Raw genomic sequence first — 15,889 nt, forward strand, 5'->3', positions numbered from 1 at the left:
GGCTGAATAATATTTCATTGTGTCTTATACCATATTTTGTTTATCTGTTCATCCATCAATGGACACTTGGGTTTTTCCTACCCTTTGGCTATTATGAATAATGCTGTTATGAGCACAGGTGTACAAATATCTGTTTGAGTGTCTGCTTTCAATTCTTTAGGGTATATACCCAAAGGTAGAATTGCTGGATCATATGGTAATTCTATCTTTAATGTTGTGAAGTGCTTCCAGACTGTTTTCTACAGTCTCAGTTCTTGCTGTGCATCAGAATCACCTCTTGAGTTTTAAAAATAACACTTGCTCAATCCCCTCCCCGGAGACTCTGATTCACTAGATGTGAGGATACATCTGACTTCTGTTTCTTCTTCAAGTTTATATTTTAAAAAGTACTAGTGATAAGTTATTAAGAGGTAGTTTTTAAAGAGTGAAAATGAAAGAATATGGAGCAAAAAGTTCAAGTCTCCTGTTAACATTTGGAGTGTATCTTTACATATACATGTGTGTACATGCACTCACAGAGACAAACACACATGTACTTTTTTGTATTTAAGAAAAAAATAAATGTGATCACCCCTTACACAGTTTCTACAGCTTTCAACTTGTCTCAACAGTGAGATAAGAAATAATTGGCAGACAGTTTATGGTTTAATACAGATAAGAGAGAGGGGTTTGTCAATAATGTCAGTTTCCTAAGAAATGGTGTAGGGATTCGATACAATGTTCAGATTGAGAGTGTGGCTGCAGATATGCAAAGAGGACAAAGTATTTCTGTTCTTTCTCTCTGTAAGTTACAAGCAAGATCATATCTTGGCAGTCAGAGGGGAGGTACAACATTGAATGCTTGTTGAGTAAAGTTTTGTTATAGCTGTTGTGGGTAAAGGGAGCTTGAGTTTACAGAATGAAATAGGATTGCTATTAGTGTTGTGAGCCCGTTCACTGTCTGGGCTTTTGATTTATAGTGGAATGTATCTGCCATGTTGTTGGACTTTGCTCAGTAGTACTGTGCTTTGTGGGTGAGGTCACAGAGAAAGTAGATAATTTAGTTCTTTCAGGGATTGTTTTTTACTATGTATTTAAAGGGCAAGAGTGACCTTTCACTTTAGAGTATTGGTGAGAACATTATTGACATGAAGAACAACAAAATTGAAAGAATATATAGGAGTGAAGAGTACAAGTTATGATGCACTAGAATTCCCAGTCAAAGAGCCTAGAAGCCTGAATCTTAGAAGTTTGTATTCATGGTTATTAAAGAAAGCCAAAATTTGGCAGAAGTTACGATTGAGAGAAAAAGTCTTTGAATAGTTAGGGAAAATACTTGAGAGGTTCATAAACCTCTCAGGTTTATGTGACATGGAGAAGGAGATACAGTCAATTGGCTTCGATTCTAATCTTTGGGTATTTTTAATGAGGTTTTAAAGGAGCCATCTGTAAGTAAGAAAGGGCAACAAGGAAGGTGCAACTTAACTTTCTAAGTTAATGGTTTATAGAGTATCAACAATACATGAATTATGAAAGGACTGAGCAAAAATAACGTTCTGAGAGGAAAGCCAGATTTCAGTGAAGGAGATTGAAGGATGTTTAGAGAAGAAATTGAGTACATAAGAAAGTTGGATGATATGGGGATTCTGTACTGTTTTACTTACTGTAGTCTTACTGTATGTTTTTTATTTTGCTTAGCCCATTCTTTCCTCCTTATATTTAATTTTTACAATCCTTTCTTCTCATGCAGTAATCTTACTAATAAATGTTAGAATTGTTGGCCATGAAGTTATTTTAATTTAGTTCTCCTATTTTAACTCCCATGGCCAATCAGATTTTGATGCTTGTTGACTCTAAGCTTGGTATTTTTCTGAATTTTTATTGAAAATTTAAAAAATCCAATTGTAGAAAATTTTCCCAGAATATATGACGTTTTTAGTTTGCTCCATTCTATTTTCTTTGTTGATATATGCTTTCTTTTTTTCATACATTATGCTAAGTATGAATTGTTAGCCTCCTCCCTATTGTTTAGCTTTATTATGGAAAAATTTCTTTTTCTTACATATTCATTTATTCAGCAAATATACACTGATCCACTACCATGTGACAGGCAATGTTCTAGGTGCTGGGGATAGAGTGGTGTGTGAGAGAGGAAGGGTTTTCTTTCTTTCTTTTTTTGTGACATTTATCGTGGTTTATTTTATTTTTTAATACATGTTTGCTTTTTTTTAACATCTTTATTGGAGTGTAATTGTTTTACAATGGGGTGTTAGTTTCTGCTGTATAACAAAGTGAATCAGCTATACATATACATATATCCCCATATTTCCTCCCTCTTGCATCTCCCTATAAATTTTTCTTCTATGAGTTTTGTTGCTTCAGTGGGACTTGGTGGAGGTGAAAGTGTGAGCTCAATCAACCACTTTCAACCATAAGTCTTGCTCTTTTACTCTTTAGTGAAGTATAGGAACTGGATCAGGAGAGAGAATCCAGTACTACTATAACACTGAAACGAAGTATAATGATACTATAATGAGAGTCAGAGCAAGTCAGATGAATACCTGATACTATAATGATACCATAATTCTTTGATACCTTTTGGGAATTATGACAATTTTCCTCCTTTGTTTAACTCAGTCTTACAAAAGCATTAAATCCAGAAGTATATAAAATATGCAAATGTCTTGCATAGTAAAATATTTAGTTGTTTTACATGATTCCAAAAAATCAAGGTAATAAAAGTTCAGACAAACATATTTTTATCATAAGAAGGTAAATGTGATTTGATAGGTATCACTATTTTTTGCTGATATAACTTGTGGTTGGAGTGAAAAAAGTTTTCTGAGAGAAAGTTAGGGAAGTATTCATTTGTATTTAGAATTCTACACACATGATAGGGAAACTTGGTGGGGATAGTTTCAATAAGAATAAAATATAAAGCAAGACTGATTTTGGTGTTTGAGGATACAAAAATGGAAATTTCTTTATGGTCACAGATGTCAAAATATTCTGTGAAATATAATACACTAATGATGGGAGATATCTACTGAAGCATTTATCAGCTAAGAGAGGGTCAGATAATTGAATTATTGACTTGTTCAAAAGGTAATAAAAATGGAATTTCACCATCCAAGTCTGAATTCTGACCAAGAAGTACAGCTTAGCTATTTGGAAATAACAAAAATAAAGCATTATTTTATTACATTTTATGACATTAAATGAAGGAGGGCAACCAGCTATTGCTGGATTTACTCACATATTTTAGAAATTTTTATTGAGCAATTACTCTATGATAGGCAATGTTCTAGGTGCTGGGGACATATTAGTGTCTAAAACAAAGAAGAATTCCTGCCCTCTTGGCACTGAGGTTGTAACTGGGGCTCAATAAAAACACAAATAATTAAATAATTTAGCTGGTAAAATGGTGGCAAATGCCATGGAGAAAAAATAAGACTGTAAAAGAGAAATGAGGAATACCAGATTGGAGACTATAATTATTAAAATGGTAATCAAGAAAAGCCTCAGAGACAAGGTGATTGTTTTTTTACTTTAACATTCATTTAATCAAACTAAAGGAAACACATATATTAAGAGAGTTTCACTAAGAGTAGTAGAGTAGGTAGGCTCACAGTTTCTCTCTAAAGTCAATAGCTCTTTGGCTTCACAGAAATGATGGGCAGGGCGGGGGGTGGTGTCGATGGATCCTAAACCAGGAGGACAGGTTGCCACATTAACAGCCCAAATGAGTTCTCGAGGAGTTTGGGGGGCTTCAAAATTTGTCCTCTTCATATGCTCATGTAAACAATCTCAAGGATTATGAGCTACAGTTCAACAAAGCCTCTGACAGAATTGGATACCAGAGGTGGGCAAGCCTGGTTGGTCCCACAGAAGGAGCTGGCATCTGGACCAAGCTGGTCGTCCCTGACCCCAGGAAAGAGCTGCTCAGTTCTCTGAGCTTTTTTGCAGGGGCAAACGCCCTGGGAAACGCCCCCCTTGGTGGAGGTACAGGAAGTTACAGGCCACATATATTATGGGGAAAAGTACGGCTTGGTTTTCCAGGTTCATTACCTCTAGCTCTTGATCATCTCTCAGGGAAAGCATCTGGTATTTGCTCTTCCTGAAAACGGCTCTCCCATCCCTGTCCAAGGAGAACAGGCGCAGGTGGAACGCGAGCTTTCCCTGCCCGAGTAGGCTGACCCCAAAGCTGTGGTACTTTTTCCGTGCGCTGCACCGGAAAATGATGCGCTGGTTGGCGTAGCACAGCACCAGGTCCCAGCTGAAGTTGAAGCCTTCCCACCGCCAGCTGCACTGCTTGTCCCTGTGGAGCTGGCCCCCGCACCGCATGCTGTTCCCCTGGGAGTCAGACACGTAGACGTCCACGGGCCAGAGCTCTCTGGTCTGCTCAACGCAGAGGGGGCCAAGCCAATGCTCTTTGTACAGTGGACACAACCAAGAGGTAGGGATCAGCACATCCTGGTGGATGACAAGTGCTGACGTCAGGTCGCAGATTATGTGGGCAAGCCGCAGCTGCTGGAACACTGGCACGAAGGCTCTGCCCTGCTCGGTCTCCAGGAAAGGGGTGCCCTCCGAATCCCACCTGTAACTGGCAAACCATGAGTTGGTGTCAGGCAATAGGGCCCTGCGCAGGCCCCTCCATGTCGGCTGCAGCTGCAAGAACATCCACATTTTCAGCATGGTGTACACGTCCATCTCCACCCCCATCACCAAGAGCTGTGAAGAGGCAACGACCTCTCTCATGAGATCCAGGCTGACTTCTTGCAATAGCCCCTCACTACACTGGGTCATCATGTTGTCCAGCAGCCACTGAAGACACATGATCCTGATGTTCTGGAGTCCGTAGCTTTCAGCAGAGTAGTAGTAGCTGCACACGGTCTGGGCACTGACAGTCTCCTTCATGACCTGCCCGCACCGCTGAATCACCTTGTCCAGCTGCAGCATGCTGGCTGTGGCCAGGATGGCGATGACTCGACCGGGTGGGATGAAAATGGAGCCTCGGTACAGGTAGCCTAAAGCCTCGTGCAGTGCCTCGCGATCAATGTTCTCGTCAGGCATCTGCATCTCTATAGTATCCATGTTTGTCTCCCGCCAAGCGCCACTGAACATGCTAGCAAAGTACCCTGACTGGCACAAGTGGACCCTATGCAAGTTCCACTCCTCCCCCAGTGTGCAGATCCGCACATCGCTCTCTTCTCCTCTCAGGAAGAGTGCCTCATAAACGGACCATGAACGATCTTTAGCATGTTTCCGGCGGGGCTCTTTTGTGAGCGGCTCCCCTGGGCCTGTCTTCCGCTTGCGGCTCCCCTGACTGTCGGCGGGTCTGGCCTCTTCACTCTCGTTCCCTTCCTCTCTCTCTGCCACTACTGCCTCCTCAGCCTCCTCCTCCCCGCCACTGGCACCTGGCTCCTCGGGGGCACGCCCCCACCAGTGCCATGGCATCCGACTACTTTGTGCTCCCATGGCCTATACCTCAGTGGTGCAGTGAACAAGCTTCCTCTCCAGGCGCCGTTGCCGCGGGCACGAGCTCAGCCCAGAGTGCTGCTGGGTACAGATGACGTTTGCTCTAAGGGTCTCGTGAGAGGATGCCACGCTAAGCCACACCCACTAGGCCACACCCCGCCGGATAAGGGCACTCCGTACCAGGGATTCCACTCTGTTTATCTTTCCCTCCTGGGATGATTGCTCTCAGGCTCCCTTCATAGGATGATGGTGGAACAGAGGCCTTTGTGTGCGAATTTTACCCATTAATTTCAAGAACACAATTCACTCTTGCCCATCTAAAACAGTTAGTGATTAGTCCTTTATGGAGAATTACATCTTGGTACCAGCTCTGTCCTCTAGGCACCTTAATTGCCATAATTAACTTCTTTATTTATTTATTTATTTTTAATTTAATTAAAAATAAATAAATAAATAAATATCCCTATCCCACCCCTCTAGATGGACACAAAGCACCCAGCTGATCTCCCTGTAATGTGTGGCTGCTTCTCACTAGCTATCTATTTTATATTTGGTAGTGTATATATGCAAGTAAGACATTTCTGAGTATCTAAACTCTTTATAGGAGTTGAAGGCTCTATATGCAGATAAATTATCAAGGTCAAAAACAATATCCAATTTTACCCTTGAGAAGCTGTAGAATATTACAGAAAAACCAGGAGACTGGGGATGAACACCTACTTCTCCCTTTATTAAAAAGGGAAAAATGGTGGAATATGGAAAACAGAGATCAATAAGTGTGAGAACAATCTGTGGCACGATTTCAGAATGAATTATTCAACATACATATGGGTAAGTGTAGCTAATCTACCATAGCAGTTAAGAGCATGGATGCTGCTGGCTGTCTGGGTTCTAACCCCTGCTCTAAAATGATGATAATAATAGTACCTGTCTTATAGGGTTGTTGTGAAGATTAAATGAATTAATATAAAATGCTTAAAATAGTGCCTTGTATATAGAAAGTGCTATGTACTTTTATATAATAATAACAATAATAATATATTTAGAAAGCACTTGGAGAAAGTGATGTTCACGAAAAATAAGTCTGGGCTAACTAAGAACAGTTCATCCAAACTAGCTGTGCTTTCTTTTTAATAACATTATGGGTTTGTTAAAGAGGAAAATGCTAATTCACAGGGCATTTGACCAAATGCCTCATTTCATCCTAAGGCCTGGACCAATGGTAGAAGAAGTGGATATGGAGGTGGCCAGCAATCAGATGAAATGGAAGGAACATGGGTGTCTGAATCAGACAGATTTAGATTCAAAGCCTGAATCTGTAACTTCTCAGTAAAATATTGAGTAAATTATATAAACTCTTTGACAGTCAACTCTATTGTGTGTAAAACGGGGAAAATCATATCTACCTTGCAGGACAATTGTATGGATCTGGTGTTTGTGGATGCTGCGTCAATTGGGATTTGGGGTGGGGTAATTGCAATAGCTCCTTTCATCCCTACATTGTTTTGATTGCAGGCTTTTTGTTACATCATCTGTACTGAATGACTTGACTTAGAAACGTGTACCTCATTATATATGATAATTTCTATTAATAAGTTATTTAGAAACCTTTTTTGAGTCTATTATCTGTGTAACTTTCCCTCTTTTCACCCAGAGATCTCTATACTGAAGTAAATCTAAAAAAGACACAGACCCTTTAACTGGTCACAATTCCCTGACTCTTTTTCCGGTGATAATGAAAAGACCATTTTACATAGAAATTACTCCAAGCAAATAATGTACGATAGTTGGATAATTATAGTGAGAAGCAAATTGAAAAGTCAGTTTTCATAATTAGTCTCTGATATGTTGTGGCTCAAAGATTTTCATGCAATAGCGAACTTTGTATGTGGCAAGACTTATTAAGTTGATATCCTCTTAATCAACATCATACATCAGGCGCTTTCAAATTAACACAAGTTGAAATAGTTCAAAGAAGCTTTTACATTTGATATCATTAATTTAATTGAATCTTTAAGTACTTATTACTAGGTCATAGATAAGATCATTTGTGCTTGGAATATGTAAGAGACAAGAGACATCTACTTGATATTTTTCAGTGCCATGACCTCCGATACATGCCAGCCATTGCTGGTCACCTATGATACCAGCAGGGCTATGACGGGGAGGAGTCCTCACTGTAGATTCAACATAGATAGTTTTCATTTGAATGTGTCATATATAACTTTGATACGGTCAGTCAAAAGCATAGAACTCTAAAGAACTGTTACGAACGTTCAGATCTTTCAAGACTAAACTGAGCCTGCTGCTGAGAGGGAAAGGATAAATATTTTTGACCCCCTTTAGGCCTGGAATAGCCTCATTGTTTCTGTCTCCACTGTGTCCCAATAGGTACCTGTATATAGAGCAATTGAAGGAAAAGAAAGTTGGGCTCTGATTTCTTGGTGCAGATGTTCATACTTTGTCAATTTTTTCTATCCCTTACTTCTTCCATCGGTACTACCTCTATATAGTTATTATCCACGTCTGCCATGCCTTCACTCATCTTACCCTTCACATTCTCAACTACAGTCATACCAGTTAGCAGTTCTCAAAATAAGCCACGTTCTTTCGTTCTGCTCCTCTGTTTATGCTGTTCAGTCTACCTGAAAGTCTCTCCCCTCTTCTTCCCCTTCTTCTCCTCCCCCTCCCTTTCCCCCTCATCCTCCTGTCCCTTGCCCCTCCACTCCCCCTCCCCTCCTTCTCTTGCTACCCTTCCTAAAGGTAGCTTCATGATTTGGCACAAGCATCCTCTCCTCTGGGGAAGTTTCTTGACACTACCTGGTCCAGCCTGAGTTTGGTGTCCCTCTCTCATTCACAGGAATGAGAACATCTGTCTGTCCTAATCATCATATTGCACACTAAATATTTTCATTCACACATAAAGCATCCTAGGACTTGTACCAATTCTTAAATACCATTGTCATTCCACCACAAAACTATGTACTCTCTGACATGAGGAAAACAGCTAAATCAAGAAGGGTATACTGGGCAGATGGCTAGACTGACTTACTAGCTAAGCAATGTGTCCCTTTACATAAGCTTTGCAATATATTAAGTCAAATCCTGGCTTCAGCAAAATTATACACATGATAGATACAAGGAAGGATAGTAATAAGGCTTTTTGGTTGATAAACTATGTAATTTTGAGCTACAATATTGAAGTAACCTCTCCACTTGGAACAGGGCAAAGGGAGTAAACAGGATAACAGAAGGTTTGGAGAGAAAATAAGTAAAAGCAACCTTAGGAGAAAAAAAATGAATCTACAGCCAGGTGTTGAAACAAGTAATACACATCTGCACATCCATTTATAAATGATTGTATAAATAAAATGAAGAAAACTACTCTTGATACCCTATGAGTGGTATGTCATCGTGCTCAGGAATTCGTGGCAGGCACACCACTGTTGTCAGCTACTGGAGTCCTTTTCAGAAACAGTATTGAATCTCTCATTTCCACAGGCTCACGTTCATTGGAGGACCAGGGATATTTCTGTTCCGGCTGCCGGACTCTGGCTTTGTTCAGAATAAGAAGTATAGGGGAAATTGGAGTTGCCTGAATTACTCTAAATGCTGTTGATGTTACAACCACATACAATTTCCCTCACAGCTGTGGGGAACTCGATCCTCTGGGAATTCCCTCTAGTGTGAGAAATATGCCTGTAAGGTAATAACATATGCAAAACTGAGTGAATTTTAACTGGGATTTCTGCCGACTAGGGGTCCCCAGGTTCTCTGGCCCTGTGCAGTTACCTTTCCCTTGAATATTTAAAAATGTTGCACTCACTTATGGAGGAAAACAAAGGCTCCATCCCACCCCTGATACCTCAGAGGGCTTACGTAGATTGAATTCTTTGTCTTACCTGTATCTTGTTTCTTGTGGCTATTCCCTTCTATCCACTCTATATTGATCTAGACATGTAACCTGATTAGAATTGTAAGATTTAGCAACTTTAAAAAAAATCCAGTTAAATTTGAATTTCATCAAGTCAAATTTAAGTGAGCATCCTGTATTTGATCTGGCAACTCTGAACTTATCATCTTTTCCTTAATTTACCCAAAACACCTCTCTCTCAGAGGCAAGTGTGCATAGGATATAGAAGATTCATGGGTAACAGAGGCAAAGCTACAAAAAGCAAAGAACTTTACTTAAATAGGAATGTATAATTCTAGATTTTAAGTCCCGTGGTCATTCTCATCACAAGGACCCTTACACTGGTTGACTCTTCCTCAGGATTCCTGTCCTCCTGTCATGTTGCTAAACCCTCTCTGTCCCTCTTTCTCCTTTTGATTATTAGCACTTTCACCCTGTCATTTTTAAATTGTTCCAGAACAAAAGCAATCCCTCCCATTTTATTAAATGGGATGTTTTGGCTTTTTAAATTTGTCTCGCCATAGCCCATTCCTAAAGTGCCCTAAGGTGGCTGAGGCGGGGGGCGGGGGGTTTACTTTTACATATTCAGTAACCATCAAATTATTTTCCCAAATAAAAACCATACTCTCCTAAGAAGATACCAGCTGGTCAGCTTTAAAAATATAGTTTTTCCTCTTCTCTGTTATATAATTAAACAACAAATGAAGGAAAAGGGAACATGATGTGTACAGAGTGTAGGATGAGCAATGAAACTGAGCAAGTCTTCACAACAAAACTGCTAAGTCAGTCTGAGCTAAGCATTGAAGGAGCAGTAGACCCTTCCTGAGTACAGAGTGGAGGAGTGATTTACTAAGTAGGGTTTTTAAAAAAAATTGTATTGAGTTCTTCTCATGGGCATGGATCAAAGTTGCCAAAAAGCTACTATTCTTTCTACTTCACTTTGCTCATGTTGTATATGAAGTGTGTATTTAAAATATCCTTGACTGACTCAAAGAAAGAAAGAAATTCAAGAGAATTAAAAATCAAAGCCACGAAATAAAGTGTGGCAACTTTGCTCTTGTGTGTGAAAGCAGGGTCTCAAGGCCATGCTATTCTAGCACAAAGAATCTTAGTTCAAATTCCTTGGGGGAGGGGAGTCTTTTTCTTTGGATGAAGATGTGCTCTCAATTACATAGGTAGATATGGCAACATTGAACAGCCAAAGTTGATTCCAGATTGTTGAATTCAATAATATGGAGTCAATAGTATAGATTTAAGCTGGATTCATAGTTCTACAATTTATGTGAAAAACATGTCTTGAAGGGAACACTGTGAAAGCTTTGAGACCAATGTGGATTTTTATGTCTGAAGGATTCCAGGATTGGTAACCTGAAAAGTTCCCCTACTAGCCACCAGTCAATCCAATTGGACAGAGGTTCCTCAAACAATCTTCCTCCTGCCTGCACACAAGAGATGGCTATCAGTTTATTCTGCTTTGGTGTCCTGAATACTTAGAACAAAATTAAGCCTTGAAAATCCTATAAAAATACAGAGATAGATAGTACATGGAAATCCCTAATAAATGAGCTTCATACGAAAACCCATTTACCAGCTGTGTCTGATCCAAATTCAGCTCCAAAGGTAATCTGGAATCACATTAGTTATTTTTATTCCATTCGTGACATATTAGAGATATAAACACGCTGTCTCTCCTGTATATTAGAGTTTTAAACTTGTGTTTGCTATAATAAAGTGACCTCAAAATGTGAATTTTACAACAAATAATTAAAATATATTAAACTAGATAAAGCAACCATGATAAAAGAAAATCAGTAATATGCTAGTTCCAAGAGATTTTTTTTACTGCCTTGAGGACACCAGAATTTTGATTTTAGCTTCACAGGAGATGGGAAAACTGATCAACAACATGCCCCTCTGCCTATTCCCTTTGATTTCTCGTTCCACAAGATGAATTCTTGTGGGTGAGAGAGATTTATTTCACTGGTGTTCTCTGAGCATTGACTCAGTGCTGGGCTTGTCCTGGGTATTGGAGTCACAGAGATGAATGCCAGGCCTCCTTCCTTTGGGAACTCCCAGTCTATTGAGGGAAATAGACATGTAAACAGGCAGTTGCAATATTATGGTAAAGAAATGACCAAAGTATGTATGGGAGTGATAGGCAAAGTACATTTGCTCATACATGTAGAAAAGCAGGGATGCTTCAAAAAATTAGATTCTGAATCTGTTCTGGTGAGGAACCTGTTTCCTTTGTCCTTAACGACTGATATGGGCCGTTAAAATGTTGGTAAGCCTCTGGCAGAGAATAAGGAGATTGAAGAGTGTGGTTTTCCTTTTTTCTCTCCAATTTATGATCGCACATTGTGGTGTAGGAAGGAAGGAAAGTCAGGGTGTTGGACAGTATATAGGACGTACTGCTCACCTAGAACTGGGGTTAGGAAAGCTTCACAAAGGAAGTGAGAGCCAAGTTGAGATGTGATAGAAAGGAGGCAAAAGAAATAGAGAATCAGGGGAGACATCCTGGGAAAAAGGCATGGTATAGATGAGGCACAGTACAAGGAACTAGGATGCCATGCTCGGGAAACCAAAACAGGTCAGTTATTACTGGCTCATGACATGGAAAGATGATGCTGGAGAGATAAGCAAAGGCCAGAGTTTGGAAGGCCTTAGGTACCTCCCATGTAGGCCAGGCCATAGCTTAGACTTTTTCCTGTAAGTCAGGGGTTAGCAAACATTTTTTGCCAGATAGGAAATATGGCTTGGCTGGCCATACTTTCTCTGTTGCAAATACTAATTTCTTTCTCAATTTTGCCTTTGTAAGCAAAAGCAGCAATAAATAATATGTAAATGAATGGTCATGGCTGTGTTCCAATAGAATCTTATTGACAAAAAAGGCAGTGGGCTAGATTTGACCCAAGGGCCAGAGTTTGCCCAACCTTGATACTAGTGATAAGCAGTGGCGTGCCGTTTACATACGAGATGGAAGTTGGTAATATTTTAATAAGGTTCTCTGGCGAATCTGACATAAATTTAGGTTTAGGAAAAAAAGATGCTTCAGTCTGAGCTGTACATCAGAGCTGCTCCACAGAATTTTCTGTGATAATAGCAATGTTCTGTATCTGCGTTATCCAATGCAGAAGCCCCTAGCTAAATTCTTGAAATGAAGCAAAGTGTGACAAAGAACTGAATTACAAATTTAATCTAAATTTAAATAGTTACATGTGGTTAGTGGTTGCCCTATTGGACAGCACAGTTCTAGGGTTTGGCCAATACTTGGATTTAGACTCAATTTCAAGTAGAAGCACAAAACAAAGATCTATGCTAGGATGTACCTATCCACGTGGTATGGGGCATCAGCAGTATATCTAGAAAAGATTGCAAAGCAGGCTCTGAGAACACCTTAAAATCATTCAATTCCATTCCTTATTTTTTTTTCATTCTATCTTGCCTGTTAGGATCCTTTGCCTAATTTTCTACTGAGTTTCTAAGCTTTCTTTCATTTATTTACATGGACTTTGCATACAGTAAGGAGATGAGCATTTTATAATGTGAGTTACAAATCTTTAAAACTATATGTTTTTACTATTTTAAAATTTCTTTTGAGTTTTACGGTGTTACTTTTCATGGAATTTTAAAAATACGGTCTTGTAAAAAGATTTTTCTTTGATGACTTCAGGTATTGTGTTACTCTTTTAAGCCTTTTCTATCCAGCAATTATTGGGAAAAAAAAGAAAAAAAAACATTCCATAGCTTTTTCTAGAATTGTTATGGTTTGATTATTTACTTTTAAATATTTGCTCCATGTGAAATTTATTTATTTTTGTTTAAAGTGTGAGGTTAGAGATTTGACTTAATTTTTTTCCAGATACCAAACCATTTATTGAATAATTGACATTTACCCACAAACAGGGTATTGTATCATAAAGAGTCTCTTGTATGTACTTTCATACCTAGCTCGATTTTGTACTCTACATTATTGATCTATCTATTAGTGAATCAGGGCCATACTCTTTAAATTAGTAAAGGCTTATAATGTGTTTGAATATTAAGGTTAGTCGTCATCCTACTCGCCCTCTTTCTTCTTCTTTTTTTATTTTGTTTTTCTATATGGATTTTATTTTTTTGTTTTAACATCATTATTGAAGTATAATTGCTTTACAATGGTGTGTTAGTTTCTGCTTTATAACAAAGTGAATCAGCTACACATATACATATATCCCCATATCTCCTGCCTCTTGCGTCTCCCTCCCACCTTCCCTATCCCACCCCTCTAGGTGGTTACAAAGCACCGAGCTGATTTCCCTGTGCTATGCATCTGCTTCCCACTAGCTATCTGTTTTACATTTGGTAGTATATATAAGTTCACGCCACTCTGTCACTTTGTCCCAGCTTATGCTTCCCCCTCCCCGTGTCCTCAGGTGCATTCTCTACGTCTGTGTCTTATTCCTGTCCTGCCCCAAGGTTCTTGGGAACGTTTTTATTTTAGATTCCATATATATGTGTTAACACACAGTATTTATTTTTCTCTTTCTGAGTTACTTCACTCTGTATGACAGTCTCTAGGTCCATGCACCACACTACAAATAACTCAGTGGTGCTTCTTCTTATGGCTGAGTAATATTCCATTGTATATATGTGCCACATCTTTATCCATTCATCTGTCAGTGGACACTTAGGTTGCTTCCATGTCCTGACTATTGTAAATAGTGCTTCAGTGAACATTGTGGTACATGATTCTTTTTGAATTTTGGTTTTCTCAGGGTATATGCCCAGTAGTGGGATTGCTGGGTCATATGATAGTTCTATTTTTAGTTTTTTAAGGAACCTCCATACTGTTCTCCATAGTGGCTGTATCAATTTACATTCCCACTAACAGTGCAAGAGGGTTCCCTTTTCTCCACACCTTCTCCAGCACTTACTGTTTGTAGATTTTTTGATGATGGCCATTCTGAGGGGTGTGAGGTGATAACTCATTGTAGATTTGATTTGCATTTCTCTAATGATTAGTGATGTTGAGCATTCTTTCATTGGTTTATTGGCAATCTGTATATTTTCTTTGGAGAAATGTCTATTTAGGTCTTCTTCCCATTTTTGGATTGGGTTTTTTGTCTTTTAGATATTGAGCTGCATGGGCTGCTTGTAATTTTTTGGAGATTAATCCTTTGTCACTTGCTTCATTTGCAAATATTTTCTCCTATTCTGAGGGTTATCTTTTCATCTCGTTTATGGTTTCCTTTGCTGTGCAAAATCTTTTAAGTTTCATTTGGTCCCATTTGTTTATTTTTGTTTTTATTTCAATTTCTCTAGGAGGTGGGTCAAAAGGGATCTTGCTGTGATTTATGTCATAGAGTTTTCTGCCTATGTTTTCCTCTAAGAGTTTGATAGAGTCTGGCCTTACATTTAGGTCTTTAATCCATTTTGAGTTTATTTTTGTGTACGGTGTTAGGGAGTATTCTAATTTCATTCTTTTACATGTAGCTGTCCAGTTTTCCCAGCACCACTTATTGAAGAGGCTGTGTTTTCTCCAGTCAATGTGGAATTACTTAGCAGTTAGTCTCTTTTTCCCTGTGCCTTTGTTCTCATCTGTAAAATGGGTCCACAGATAATCCATATTTCACAGGTTCATTTGAGGATTTCAAAAGAAAATATATGAAACGGCTCTGAAATATAGTAAGAATTCTTTAAATGATAATGGTCGTTATCCTTATGTCAAGAGTGCTCAGCCGTCTCCCAAAGCCTCATCTGTGGACTTGTGTTCAAACCAACCTGAATAGGTCCTCTCTTTGCTATGAAGAATGTGTTTTATTATTGCTCAAATCTGGAAAAAAGTATCCCCAGTCCTTGTCAGGTCAGAAGCATTCCTACCAGTTCTGAGCACAACTCCTCTAAATTTTCAGAGGCAGAGTATTTCGAAAGGAGAAGAGATTACAGGAGCACCTAAGTAGACAGTGGAGCATAGTGGTTGAAAGCACATGCATTGCCATCAGTTTCATCCCTTCACTAGCTCTGTGATCCTGGACAAGTGACCATTTTTCTGAGCCTAAGTTTCTTCATCTGTAAAACGAAGAGCATAATGGTATTTACCTCATAAGGCTGTTGGAAGCTTACAGGACACAATATTTCTAAAGTGCTTGCCAGTTTCCAACCCATAGAAGGTCTTAGTTCCATCTCTTTCCCACCAGCCCGCATAGCAGAAGAACTTAGAATTGGTCCCAATTCAGTCTCTCCCCAGCCAGAAACACTCCTGCATCAAAGGTAACATATATTAATCCTACACTGTTTCTTTTCTTTCATCCCTTTGGTACTAAAATCACATTCATTTTTTAGATTTATGAAATGCAATAGCACCTAACAGGGTAACTATTGCTTAGTAAGTGTTTCATAAATATCGGTTGGCTAACTGCTAATGGATTACAAAGGATGAGTACATTTATAACATAAACTGAAGGTTAATGTGGAGTGTGTTAGAACTTAGAAATGTGTAAAGAAATCTTGCTTAAGTGCTATTACCGATAAACTAGG

General features: G+C 39.1%; 1 protein-coding gene and 1 long non-coding RNA gene across 2 annotated transcripts in view; one reads left to right on the top strand and one right to left on the bottom strand.

Moving 5' to 3' along the window:
• The window catches only part of LOC309797127, an 877,962-nt gene that overhangs the window by 769,021 nt on the left and 93,052 nt on the right, over positions 1 to 15,889 (top strand). The gene's annotated exons all lie outside the window — the stretch shown is intronic.
• LOC309796994 (germ cell-less protein-like 1) lies at positions 3,922 to 5,457 on the bottom strand (the record flags this gene model as incomplete). The annotated part of the gene is made up of 1 exon (XM_082610369.1): positions 3,922 to 5,457. One exon carries the CDS (start codon positions 5,455 to 5,457, stop codon positions 3,922 to 3,924), a length of 1,536 nt encoding a protein of 511 aa, XP_082466495.1.

The sequence above is a fragment of the Mesoplodon mirus genome (assembly GCF_964341445.2).
Source record: "Mesoplodon mirus genome assembly, chromosome: X".
NCBI lineage: Eukaryota > Metazoa > Chordata > Mammalia > Artiodactyla > Ziphiidae > Mesoplodon > Mesoplodon mirus.